This window comes from Hyalella azteca, unplaced genomic scaffold, assembly GCF_000764305.2.
Source record: "Hyalella azteca isolate HAZT.00-mixed unplaced genomic scaffold, Hazt_2.0.2 contig5104, whole genome shotgun sequence".
In the NCBI taxonomy this organism is placed as follows: domain Eukaryota; kingdom Metazoa; phylum Arthropoda; class Malacostraca; order Amphipoda; family Hyalellidae; genus Hyalella; species Hyalella azteca.
In genome coordinates this window covers 250,286-265,118 of record NW_025935305.1, presented here as the reverse complement: position 1 = coordinate 265,118, position 14,833 = coordinate 250,286, and the positions used below count along the sequence as shown (strand labels likewise).

Here is a 14,833-nt window from a genome sequence, read left to right as displayed (position 1 = left end):
AAAAGTGAACATGTTGCATTGTTTTTTGTTGCATTGAGATTTAATTTCTTTTGATAGTATTTTTGAATACTATGCGTCTCTATACATAATTTAAATCACTTTTCCTGTTAAGTTTGTGTACTTACATACATTAAAATACGATTTTTCAAGTGTGCGAATATTTATTTTCCCCCACTGTAGATTGCTTATCTCCATCACAGACGGCAATGAATATACTACATTAAATGTTTGATCTCTTCCGTAAAAAAAGGACATGAACGGTCCCAAAAATAGCAGCTGTTCAAGCTCCGTGTCGACTCTTCATTGGATCACGTGGACGATGCGAGGATTTTTCCAGGAACCCGCGCCAGACACGTCAGCGGCTAGATCAAGAGCTGACAATGACTCTTGTTGCGCCAGCCACGTCAGCGGCTAGATCAAGAGCTGACAATGACTCTTGTTGCGCCAGCCACGTCAGCGGCTAGATCAAGAGCTGGCATTGACTTTCATTGTGCTGCCTCGCAGGTCACGTAGGCCCTGAGACGCATGGGTAAGAGCGCCCGATATTGCGACGGTGCGCATATCGACGACTTCATACGATCGATCGATGCATTGCCCGGTCGTCGGTAGTATATCTCTGAATTCTTAATATTAAAAAATAACCGTCAAAATATACGCTTTTTCGCCGTAAAAAATCTGTTTCTGAATGAATTTAAGGCGCTATGATAAATACACTCGTCAAAAAATATTGGATAAATTTTCAACATAGAAGCACAACTTGAACAGTAATGAAGAAAATGCCTCAAATAACAAAGATCAATATGAGTTTGCAGGTTCTGAACGAGCATCAGGTGTGAATGCAGAATTCCTGTGAGCTGTTAAGTGTAACATTGAACGAGCAAAGACAATAGTTGAGTGGCCCTGCGTACCAAGAATGCGTGACGACTGCGTCGCCTGAACAGCTCACGACAATAATGCGCTCCTCAGACCGCAACATGAGGCGACAACCTCGGCCTCAACGTTGAGGATAACCAACAGCAACTTTATGAGTCAGTTGCTTCATCCTCAAAGCCGACGTAACCGCAAACTAGTAGATTTATGTTATGTTTTGTCTTCATAAATTATAATAATGTTAGTATGTTATAAAGACGTTTACCTTGTGAATATCAGCTAAAAATTATCTGTTATCAGTGAATTTAAGTCAGTAATTACGACGTCACTCATTATTTAATAGAATAGAGCTGAATGTTAACTCATTGCGTGGCTGGTGGATAAAGTAAGTCGAGCGAGGTGTAGAACAGTAAATGCAATAACACACTCTATTTCACTGCATGAATGACTTGGGAGAAAAACGTCCTCGGCAGTAGACAAGGGAGCCTTTAGCAATACGTTTGCCACTATGTCAGTGTAGTTCGTTTTCTCCAATTTTAAGGGCGATGAAGTCGAACGCCTTCGAGCGTATACAGGTAAACGCGTTCTCAGACACATCGATCGGTTATAGAACAAATCGAGGAACTATCAAGCAGATCGGAGCTCATTCCGAAAGAACGCTAAGGTTTTTTTATTTCATGATCTTCTTGTTTTCTATTGCATGATCTCAAATCAATTACAATATTTTCACGTCATCGGACGTCTCTAGGAGGATTTCCGGATTTCGTTTGTTGAGCAGTATTTTTGACCATAAATGACAAGAAAATGTTGTACCTAAATAACGCTTTTCGTTAAGGGCTACTTAAACAGTACATAATTTTGTCCGCATTTCTTGCCGCTCATGAAAATGATCGCAGAGTCAACGTAAAATATTTCTTTTTTTTACGCTTTTTTCTAAAAACTGTCTTTCTCATTTTATATATGAATTGCCTTTAGATTTTTAAGTGGCCTTCGGGAAATAAATAGAGTACCGGTATTCGAATTCTTGTCTTTGTCCATAAAGAAATCCTGTTGAAAAACTACCATCAACTCAAGATACGAAGGATTTATCTTGGATAATTTTTTCCAAAACATTATTTAATAATTTTATTCAGATTGAAAATTCTGAGAAGAGAAAGTGAGCGCAGCAAGCAAGGCATCGTCACAAATCTCTGCAAGCTGCTTCAAAATTTACACGATTGTGTTAGTGCAACGACACTCGATCTATGCTTATTTATATACAATGAATTTAAATACAATGAATACATATATATAGGTACTAGCTTTACATGCAGTAAAACAAATTACCAAAATCTAATAAATCCTACGTAGGAACGGAGTATAGGTATACTTGTACAGTGAAGAAGCGGTGCCGCAATTTCTTATTTTCTTTATAGAAGATGGACTTCATTGCGAAAAAAATGAGTGAGTGTTCTAGGGTGTGAATGCAACTTGATGCGCAGCGGGCATTTCTCCTCTCAGCAGAAGCTGCAATAAAGCACAAGTGCAGGCCGAAAGGTTCAGCAATTCAGCAATAAAACACAAGTGCAGGCCGAAAGGTTCAGCAATAAAGCACAAGTGCAGGCCGAAAGGTTCAGCAATAAAGCAGGAGGGCCAGCCGAGGGCTGAAATAAGCACTACAGATCGTCTCGAGCAGTCGATTTTATGGGCACCGAATGCCTCCTCATGAACAGAAAGAAAGAATCGAGACTCGTGAAATTGCTGAGTCACCTCATCTCGAGTGAACGCAGGAGTCAGTAAATAGTGAAGGTAAATATTGAAATTTTCTTATATCGTTGAATAAAAATTAAAATAATTAGTAGTCAGGCAAAATCAATTTTATTTAGTACTTCACGATAATTTACCCATAAAAAATCAGAAGATTAAAAAAAATCGTGAATGGACAGTTATGAAAATAGACGACCACCCTTTCAGTCGTCTATTGGACATGTTGGATCGGATCAAAGTTAAACTGGTATTTATGTTTAGCAGCTCGTGCGATTAACTCTCATTAATAGATTGACGCATTCATTAAATATGTAGCTATTAACATATCTAAAATAAATGCGGCAGCCAGAAACTAAGGATGATGACGGCTGAAAATATGCTGGATCTAAATATAAAAACATTCTAGGCGATAGCAAAAGTCACTTGGGCATGCATGCTGGACTCTTAATTATTGTTCATGAGTTGATTCAACGAAGAGAAGGTTTACGTATCAATGGGAATTCAAATTTTAAAATATTAGTAACATATCTGATGGTCCTGCACATGATTCATAATTATAGCTCTGCCATTATTTCAACGCATTTCTTAATTAATTCCTTTTTTACGATTGAGATGTTATATCGCTGGTTTTATAACGAAATATTAATTGTGGTAAGTTTGATAGGAAAAGAATTGTGGACAACATAACAGGCCGATTGGATAACAGGAACTGCACTTAGTGAACTAATGCAACAGCTAACAATACAATCAATCAACATAAGAAGTTCCCGAAAAGCCGAGACTCTTACGTCTTGCGAAATAAGACGTTAAACTCGAAATGTGGGGTGTGGTTTTAGGAAATGATTGATGTTATTCGATGATTAATGACTTCAGCAGCGCTCCAAAAATGGCAACTTTCCAGAAGCTCAGGCATAGACGTTAACTCTGATGTTGGACTCACTAATTGCAGCCTCGAAACTCTGACAAATGATGCTGTGGAAAAGTGCAAAACTCTCGGTCCCCAGAAATTAGCATAGCAAACACTCGGAGAGAATGGACCTCCTGGCAGAATGTGTGGCTACTCCTGTGTCATGAGTGATGGCGACTACACTGTCATGTATAAATGACCCGACGTAAGAATTTGGTATTGAATGAAAAATAAGCCTAAGTTGATACCTTAATTTCAGTTATAGCTTGCAAGAAGTGATTTCTACTTAGTATGTTTATGAATAAATTTTTTCATTGTTCTAAATGAGAAAAACTACATGAAATGAGCTAATTCAGTCACAACACTAACGTCGGGTGATCATAGAAAGTGAAATGCCTGTATTGCCAGGAACACACAAGCCTCTGGCAAGTAAACACACGTGCCTATACATGCTGGGGTCGTACAAGCTATTAATAAAAGATCAGGCAGTCCCAGTAAACAAGGAGAAGGTGGACCAGCCCACATAAAAGCTGCTTTACATGCAAGCGTCTTATCTTACAACGAATGACCACACGCAAAGATCTATTCACTCGCTGATTTGGGAAATGACAAAAACTTGACCCGCTCGGTCTGCCAAAAAGGTCAAACCATTATTTCTGATTAAGTATCATTACCTAGATACCCGCATCAACTGTTTGGTATCATTACCTAGATACCCGCATGAGCGGTTTAGTATCATTAGATCCCAGCATCAACTGTTTACGATCTTCTTGAATAAACTTTCCTCATTTGGATCAGTCACATTCGTTGAAATTCTTTGTTCCTGAAATTATTCGGGATAGTTTTCACAACGTTAATTAATAGGCGCTTTGTATCATTATCAAAGTTATGTAACAATAAGCAGCATTATCTAAGCCGGGACATTTGAGAAAATTTTATGACATTGGGGCGTCTTGAAGTGAGCAGCAACGACAGAGACTGAGCAGTAACCGCGATAACGAGCGAGCCTGACGCTCTGCTGAGAAGCATCCAAGAATCACGACAAAACGCGACACGACTAATAAAAAGAATACAGGGATGTCGCATCCGGTTCTTGATAGTCCCAAAATCGAATTTTTTACACATCGGACTGAGAGAAAGCGAGAGAGGAAGAAAGAAAAGGAGAAAAGAATGATGAACGATGGACGTCCTATTTTTTCCTAATTGACGGAGCAAGAAAGAGAGAAGGAGCTAATAATGATTTTTATTTTCTTGGCCGAGCAAAAAAGAGCGCAACGCGGAACAAAAATACAGATCCGACGATTCTAGCGGGAGGCACTCATTTAAAAATGTAAATTTTGAAGAATCGGTTCCAGCGATTGAGCTGAAGACTGCACGAGTTCAGTGCCAATCTTAACCTTCTATCTCCTAATGAATTCAAGCATTTAACTGTAATGGAAAGGACACTAAAGAATTACTACAAAGTTATAGACAAATGTATGGAATTTTAAACAAGTTCTCAATAATCCAGTCATAAAAATTCATGACCTCTCAGATAACCCCTCACCGCGAGATCCTTTTCTTAATACAAGGGCTCGCTTATAAAGGACAAACCGAGGCGAGAATGAACAAGAACGGGAAAATAGCGACATTGATGGATGAGCTGCCACAGCCAAGAAAGTCTTTGCGTCAAATGTTGCATTAAAATACAATGAAGGCAACAGAAGATCAGAGGTGCGATGGTATCATGCTATGGATGGGGCAAAGGTGAACCTCCATGCATTGTAAAGAAGAAATAACCGCGCGACCCGTGTTCGTTATGGATTTATAAAGTTTTTGCAATGTATTCTAGAACTGACAATTAAACAATTAAGATGATCTGAAGCTGGTAATATTTACTCAATAGTGTGCGGACTCTTAGCCTTATTTATTTTCCCACCACAATCCGACGAGCTGAAAGACATCCTCGTCACCCACCTGAAGACTGGCTATGACGTGTCGTCTGGCGCGCTGGAAGACATCCTCGTCACCCACCTGAAGACTGGCTATGACGTGTCGTCTGGCGCGCTGGAAGACATCCTCGTCACCCACCTGAAGACTGGCTATGACGTGTCGTCTGGCGCGCTGGAAGACATCCTCGTCACCCACCTGAAGACNTATAATAATTTAATAGCAGACTTGACTAATCGCTGCAACAGGTATTATCTCTGGGTTACTACATTTGCTGTCTCTTATACACATCTAGATGTGTATAAGAGACAGTGGAAACATTAAGTTCTTAATATTACTGTGACATGGAAACATAAAGTTCTTAATATTACTGTGGCATGGGAATATAAAGTTCTTAATAATTCCATGGCGATCAAGGGATAGATGGAAATTTCTTTGGCAAATCAAAGCCGTCAGAGGAAATTTATTTTTGTGGGCTCAACGCTATCGAAGGTCTGCGTATTTATGTGGCATTAAAAAAATTTGATCAGCAAAAATTTAGCAGAAATGAAAATTCACCTCATATTCACCGAGAGAATTTTGCATTTTCTTTAGTTTTAAAATGTTGGGGAATTAGCGATTTAAGATGAATAATGGCACAAGTATTTTAAACAATCAAAGCATACTGCGTTTTCAAGTGAAAACAAAACGATCAGAGGATAATTGCTGTTGTTGAAACAAAACAGTTGAGCAGAATTGATGGAACAAAATTGTCTACAGTATTAGGTGTTCTTCAACAGGACTGAATAATGATCAAAATCAACTCATAAATGAGAAAGAGTTTTGGTCAGGAATAAATTTAGATTGAAAAGTTCTTTGTTTTTGATCAAAATCAACTACAAGATCCCGCTCGCTAAGATACATTTTACATTTTAGCATAAAACAGAATAAACTCCAAACGATATCTAAATGTTTCCAATACCGTTTTCTAGAGGCTGCATGAGCTCAACGGATGTCTATGCTGGCATAGAGGGGGTATTTCAACTTGTACAAAGTCCATAATTTCTACCGAGATAACAATAATAGATGATGACGTAACACAAGCCTAATTCTGACAGTAAAAGAATCTGAAGCAAAAACCTAAAATTATTCTCACAAAAATACATCTGTCCGGTGTACCTAATAATTTCGAGAATTCAGAGTTTTGGCTAATAAATGCTTTTATAATGCGATAGTAAAACGCGACATTAAATAATTTCTCATCTCCATAACTTGTTCAGTGAGATAAAGAGGAATTTACAACAACGGTTAATCTTTTTCCCGTTCCAAGTGGAACTACTAACGTCTTATCACACATTACCTACCTACTACGTTACATATAGCTGAGACTACGCAATGCGAGGAGGATGAATGCGAATATTTTTTACACTGAACTCTTCATATCAGGATGCCATCTTAAGGCAGAGCTTTCATGCCCAATCTCTGCATGTCTAGAAAGAGAGAAGCGAATTAGCAGGAAGGCATCTTGACAGGTCTAATGAACTTTGAGTCTTCCGTGCGCCATATATCATGAATACCTCAAGCTCATGGCCTGACGTGAGATTTATGCATGACTGACCACTGGTGATTACGGACAATCTAAAGTCTAGCAGAAGAGTAGCATCGGAAAAATGAATTTGAAAATGAATCGGAATTCCATTCAGTTCGGAATGCAGTGCACGAGAAGTCTATATGTTTTCCGGTTTTAATAATAGGATGCGACTATGCAGCGTGAAATAGCACTTTAGAAGCAAAGCACAAATTTCTCTTAAAAAATTGTGTTGAATGTGACAGATGACTTATCATGTTATTAATTTGCGTAGAATAAAAAATCTAATGAAAGAACTCTAAAGAGGAACTCTAGAGCGACTGGATGATGAGGGCGAGGCCCGAGATGGATGCCTGTGATGGAGGTGCGCCCTGCAATAAGGCGTCATCCATACATCGCGCTCACAAGGGGGCGACGTACACCTCAGTTTTAGTGCCTCTATTGCTCGCCACAAACCTACAGTGACGGATGAATGCCTCAGCTAGTGACACTCCCTATAAACACGGCGCTCTGTTTTGCCCGGTCTAATCAAGGAGAAAGTATGATGATGAAATTGAACTGCTGCCTCGTTCGGAGCGGTGTGACCTCAGATTAAGAACTTAAGAGCAGGAGCTCGTAAAATTATAGAGGTACAAGAAAGACATTGGGGACATAAAACATAAGTACTCACAAAGAAATAATTATGCAAATTATGTTTGTGTTTTGTTAGCAAACGATGTTTTCACCGGACAATCAGTTCTTTCCTGTAAGCCTCGTATTTCATACAGTAACCATACAAGGACATGTGCATGTAAATGAATGAACATGATTACTAGGCAAGACGTGATGAGATTGGATGGATTCAAATGAGAATAATAAAGAAAATTAAACTAAAGAAATTAAATTCAAGTGGAAGGAAGGACGGAAAATTGTAGAGTATGAAAAACCTTTGCCAGATCGTCTCCGGTTAGTGTGTTCTGTTAATCGCAATGGGGAGAATGTTCCTAATGGGGCTGAGCGTTGCTACAACCACTTCTAATTTATCAACGATTCTCAGGATATAATCTACTCACAAAACATCCTCTCAGGAGGCAGGATTTTGAGCACATGAGGAGTGGGGTGATTGTCCATGGGGATTCGTCGCGTATTGCGAGGAGGCATGTGCGGATCGTCGGGGTCTGCGAGGAACGTTCCGTTCTTGAACGACCTGAGCATGTTGAGGCGAGCTTCGCTGGTGCTGTACACGAACGATCCGTCTATCCATGACGTCACGTAGTTCAGCTGCGAACAAACACACAACACAACTGCATGAGAAACTTTATTTGTGACAAAATGAACATGGGATATTTTGCATGTTGCAAATGTTTTTGATCGGACTGGATAAAAAACTTTATTTGTGATCAAATAAACATGGTATGTTTTGTACGTAGCATGTGTTTTAATCGAACTGGATAAGAATATTTATTTGTGATAAAATGAACATGGTTTGTTTTGCATATTGAAAGTTTTTGATCAAAAGTTCGGCTATTTAAAAAGGTTTTGATGCAGCAGTAAACGTTTACTGGTTCGAACCGTGAGTTTAGATCAAACTGCCGTGTGACCTTCATAAATTTGCTAAGCATACTAATTTAGTGCTGGAAGCTTTCCCTTGATTCCTTTCCATTTTTTGGACGAAAAGAATATCGAAACGGAAGTCCCTCGTGCAAGTTGGTGTTTCCACGGTACGTTGGCTGACCGTAAGATGATGTAGGAAGGGAAGGTCCAAACCATACATCCAGCATAGTAACTTGGTCGCAAGAGAGACATCCGCAGTAAGATTTCACGGCCAAATGTGTAGTGTCTTACACGACCAAATATAAATGCAAAACAATCACAAGCAGGAAAAATCCCCGAAACCAGAAGAGCCACGTGAAGGGCTCGAAACCAGTACTTTTTGCCGATATTTTAGCACGACTTTAATCTGGTTACATAATGAGAACAACTATATGAACTAATGAGAGTTAATTTCCAATAACTCAGTGGGAACTAAAAATATCAAAACCGTAAAATTATTATCAAATAAAGAATAATTTCTATTTTTACTAGTCATCGGAAGCTTAGGTTTATACCAGAAAATTGAGCGAAAAAGTTAGACTGCGCTTGTGCTGCCGAACAAGAATTATTCTTTCTCGTCATAAAGCTAATAAGTGACAAGCATATTGCTGTGCTACGCCTGTAAACCACCATGCTGATATCCATCGTCTTAATTGAACGGAAAAAAGAAATTCGGTCGAAGTTCCATCACATAATGCAATCAAGTAAGTGGAAAGCGCAGGAATAACTTTCTAATTTTTAAAAATTGTATTTCTCAATGACACATTTTTGCAAGAAAGAAAACCGGGCACGATTGGTTTTAGTTATGAAAAAATTCTAAAAATTCTTCGATTCTCTAAAATAGACATTTTTTACGTTGCGACAAAAAATTTCACCTCTGTCCGCAGCGAGTGGTCGAGTTCATTTAAGTTGCTGAAGATTAGAAGAGTCTCCATAAATTGTACACAAATGGCATAGTATGTATGTTAATTTGGCAAGTTTAGGGTGCTACAGTGGCAAATAGTTTTTCAAGCGCATTGAATTAGCTGCAATCATGAACTGCCGACGAAGGGAAGATGCATGGACTCATCATTACTCACCATCAAGCAAGCAATGAAAAATGCACCTAAACCATTTGTCTTGGGAAATAAACGAAACAAACGCCAGTAATGAAGACACGGGGCTCGCTGTCGCAAGCGAGTTCACAGTCGAAGAAAAAAACCAAGCCTGTGCGAGTGAGAGAGCACATGCAAGTATTGGCAGGTCGTGGCTCCATAGAAGAAATTTATGATCAGTGGCGATTCACTGACGGTAATTTTGGCGATTTACTGCCACTGGATGGCAATAAGACGTCAAGCCGATTGCTCGTTACACCACAGCTTTGGCTCTTTAAAATAAAGTTACTATGGGGCTAGAAAGAGGGAGAGAGAGAGGCATGGGGGATGAAGAGTATCGAGCGGGCATTGATGGTCAGTGAGATCAGGAGATAGCTCGCTAAAGCAAATTTGAGCGCCAGATGATCATAAAGATACAATACATTGTGCACGGTAAGCTTAACTACAATAAATGATATTTCATTGCATGAACCATTATAGGACCGCAGGAAGTGAAATTAAGTACGAAAGTACGAGTCCTTCAAAAACATGTCGTTAAAGACACGCTCCTTTGCACGGCAGGAACATCTGCATGTCAGCCTCATTACCAAGCAAGAAGGTGATGAGAATGAACTGGCGAGATAATGATGACCTGTTGTCGTGGCAAGTTGTAAACGCATTCACTTAATTGGCATCTCGAGAGAAATATATTACTTGTTTGCAGCAGCCCAGCGTTAAAAATGTAGGCTTATGAAACATGGACAACAATTTAGGAGTTCAGTTCAAATATGTGACTATGTACCGTTGTTCGCCGAAAACCGAAGTCCGCTTTTGGTACCTCAACATAATTGTCTCTCTCACTCTTGGAAATTATACGAATATTTTTTTCACGCAGAAAGAAAACAGCTTACAGTCTTACGCATTGAAAACTCTCTATATTGCGTGATTCCATCAATCCCCTGTATCCAACACTCGAGCGTCCATTTGATTTGGCGATATCAACGACAACACCTCATATCGTTGTACGTAATCAACGACAACACCTCATATCGTTGCACGTAATCAACGACAACACCTCATATCGTTGTACGTAATCAACGACAACACCTCATATCGTTGTACGTAATCAACGACAACACCTCATATCGTTGTAGGTAATCCAGGCCGACACACTTTGAGGCACACACCTATACGAGCACAGGAGATGTTGAACACTTCCCCCAGCAGTGTTTTATCTCAAATATTAGAATACATGTAATTTTTCTTGTCGTCACCTTGCGTGGTATGCAAGACGCAACAGGATTTATATTAGCAGCTACTTTTATAACTCAATTCAAATTAAAATGTTAGAAATATTTGAAACTGTGCTAACTATCCTGACGATCATTAAAACTTAAACGTAGCTATCTAGTTTGATCAGGGAAACAAATGGCTGCTAGGTATGGAGAAACATTATTCATTTGATTATTTCAGTAACCTTCACGAGTTTTCATTGAACTAAATAACCGAATTTAGTAAAATTTGGACAAGATGAAGTACATCATGGCCGTTACTACGGAAATTACTTAATGACTTTGCTTCTTCGCAGGAATTTTAGGTAATCGAGTTATCTTCAAGTTAAACCAATTTATATACACAGTAGCATATCCAATCGTCCCTAAACACATTTCAAATTTACACAGGCTCTAGAAGGCAACTGTAATAAAAGAAAATATTGTTGCTTACGGTCGTCATTGCACGATAATTATCATCTCACAGTAATCATCATATAATTAGGAGTCATTCAAGTAAAGTCGGCCTCGGCGGAACGTCTAGTTTCACTTCAGAGTCAAGATGCCAGAAAAACAGCTAAACCATCAACGGAATATCACGCAATGCATCCTCGTCTCCGCTGTGTAAGCTAAACATATTTTCTTATGGAGGATAATTACCAAGCTACAGTTTTTGTTCTTACGCTGTCAGCGCCGACAATCAAGAAGAGGCGTTCTGGTAACTACCTTACAGCGCTGCCGGCGATTCTGTTCCTTAAGATTGGTACGAGTGAAAACCATGGCAACTTTTTGGAGAAGGCCAAAATAGAAATCATATCACAAGCTAATTGTGTACCGAGAAAAAAAGCGGAAAGAGTTCGTAAATTGCTTTTAACCGAGCCAACGCAAATGGTTTCTTGAGTGTATAGAATGCATTCTAAGGAGAGATAGAAAGCATTTAGCGAATAGAGCAAAAAAAAAATATTTGGTCTGGAACAATTCAAGAGACATTCAACAAATGTCAAAATTAAACTACGACCTCATAAAATCCATACGCGTGAGTTGAAACAACCATTTATTTAAAGTCAAATTGAATAGATACAATAAAATACAAATTTCTAACTAGTATGAATACAAAGCAAAAAGAATTCACAGTAAAAATATAGTTAAAAATCAGAGAGGCTATCTCTTTTTCTTTTTTTTTTTTTTGTCTGAAACAACTTGGGAATTTCTTAGTGCCCGAATAGGCCACGCCTTTTGGCCCAGGGGGTAGAGAAACTGCCAGCACTGTAGGCCTCCCACCCCAGCCTCATCATTTGCAACTCAGCTAATACACTCAGCACCGCAAGCGCTTCTCTATTCACAGTGCAATGTTCCGCGTGGCCTTCATTATCATGAATCCTTGAGAATTCTCTCAACTTTGCTTTTGTGCAAGAACCATCACTAAAAATGTTATTGGCTTGCAACTTCACAATAATATATGACATTTTATTTTGGTTCTTGCGAGCTAAAATGTGAACATAAAAATACAATAGTATCAAAAAGGTGAGAAAGAAATAAATTGTGTATATTTTTGCATAATGTTTGAAATTATTTCAAGTAATTGGAGAGCAAAAATAACGAGACAACTGCTGTCCTTTTAATGACGATACGAAGACCCTAGCACGTCCTAACGAAGACCCTAGCACGTCCTAACGAAGACCCTAGCACGTCCTAACGAAGACCCTGTCACCCTAGCACGTCCTAACAAGACCCTAGCACGTCGTAACGAAGGCGCTTGCAGGCCTGCAAGTCATGTAACAAATTGATCCGAATTCTTCAAATTTAGATTTTAAAACTAAATGAAAACATCGTTAAATAAAGCATTACGTGAAAAAGTATCACAGTCATTTAACAAAACAAGAAAGGCATCGCCAGAATCAGATGCAGAAACCGATAGTTAATTTATTTAAACTATATAGCATATACAATCGAAACAAATAATTTCGACATCGGAGTAAGAGGTTTATGAAATACGTAATTACAATATTTTCACATTAATGATGTTCTTGATGATGATTAATGTTTCACATTAATGATGTTCTTGGCAGCAATATCAAACTAAAAGCTTTACGCGTTCACTCTACGTATTACGCGACATCGCTTGCCGCTTTTAAAAGATGGCCTTTCAGTGCGACACAAATGACGGAGGCGTTCAAACGTCCCCTAATGGGCTGTGTTATAGTGCGACCTAATACTAGTAATACTAGTTAATTGGCTCCACTATAGAGACCTAATACTAGTAAATTAGCACCATTACTGTAGCCTAATAATAGTAATACATGTTGTACCGACCCGTGTTTTGCGCAGAAGAAAAATATCCGAAATTGGAAAGAAAGTACTTAGGAAACCAAGCTAATAAATATTTTATTCTCGCGATTACATTTTTACAAACGTCTCAAAAAGTACTTAATTATTTTGAAATATAAGGAGGAAAACATGACTCGGAAATTCGCGATTAAAAACAGCGATTTTGATTCACGAGATTCGTTATGAGAAAACAGCTATTTAGATTCACCAAGATTAGCGATTAGAAACAGCGATTCAGATTCAACAAGATTCGTGATGAGAAACAGCGATTTAGATTCCCTAAGATTAGTCATGAGGAACAGTGATTTACAGTAGATTCACCAAGATTCGTGATAAGGAACAGCGATAAATTCAAGTACATAAATATTCGTAATGATCATAAGCAACGATTTAACTGCACAGAGATTCAGGATTCGTAAGAACGATTTACCTGCACGAAATTTCGAGATTAGGCACAGCGATTTAAATGCAAGAAGATGGATAGGGCAGGATAGGGATGCAAGGGATGGATAGGGATTCGTGGGCTCAGCTTAGGAAGCTGTCAGTGATTGGCTGATAAACTTTTATATCACATAACCAAGAGTAGTTAGGAACTAGTTAGGAGTTATTTCCTAAAAGTAGTGAGGAACTAGTAACTATTTTCGATGGTACGTACGTTCCTTGATCCCAGTATTGGTTACTGGACTTAGGCTAATGCAACGACGAAAACCTGCCTCGTTGTGAAGGATGCTGTGGCCACCATCCACTTCTTCGTCGCTATCTCATACGACAAGAAGGCTTACTAACATAACATAAAAGATTACAATTATGAGCAATACCTGTTCCCTGGGGTTGTTGGGGCTCTGGCCAGTGTTGCGGTCGTATCCTGCCCTCTTGAAGGGGATATAGCGACCGCCTTTACACTCTTTGTCGAACATCTCGTCGCATTGTTCGATGGGGATCTTGTGGAGCTCTATAGGACAGCCTGCCTCCGACGCCTGCAAGATCTCCGAGGACACAACTTGACCTGCACAATGAAAAAATCAAGCGTTACAAGCCGGGACAATTTTTAGAAATTTGATCAACTACTCAGCTTTGGAAAAAAAGGGCCGATTTTTGATACATTTTAGTTGAGTTTGAATTGTAAAAGATCCACAAACAATAATAAAAGTATTAATAAGAAATTTAGGAACTGACCAAAAAGTATTTTAATACCGTTCTTGAGAACACTTGTGTTAAAATTTCAGTATGTATGAACAAGAACAAGAAAATTATGAATAACCAATAATCAAATGCTCATAATTATGGAGACAAAATTTGCCTAAACCGATCGACAATCATCATACTGACACCCCCCAAACTGAGCTGCAGACCATCATACCAACAGACCCCGACTGAGCGGCAGACCATCATACCAACAGACCCCGACTGAGCGGCAGACCATCATACCAACAGACCCCGACTGAGCGGCAGACCATCATACCAACAGACCCCAACTGAGCGGCAGACCATCATACCAACAGACCCCAACTGAGCGGCAGACCATCATACCAACAGACCCCAACTGAGCGGCAGACCATCATACCAACAG

General features: G+C 39.1%; 1 protein-coding gene across 1 annotated transcript in view; it reads right to left on the bottom strand.

Annotated features, from left to right (window-relative positions):
- Window positions 1-14,833, bottom strand: part of LOC108668232 (dual oxidase) — an 84,322-nt gene that overhangs the window by 23,224 nt on the left and 46,265 nt on the right. The window contains exons 5-8 of the mRNA XM_018155404.2: window positions 14,082-14,269; window positions 8,072-8,279; window positions 7,317-7,390; window positions 5,480-5,650 (exon numbers count right to left, since the gene is read on the bottom strand). Coding sequence (XP_018010893.1) covers window positions 5,480-5,650; window positions 7,317-7,390; window positions 8,072-8,279; window positions 14,082-14,269 — 641 coding nt within the window. The remainder of the gene's footprint in view (window positions 1-5,479; window positions 5,651-7,316; window positions 7,391-8,071; window positions 8,280-14,081; window positions 14,270-14,833) is intronic.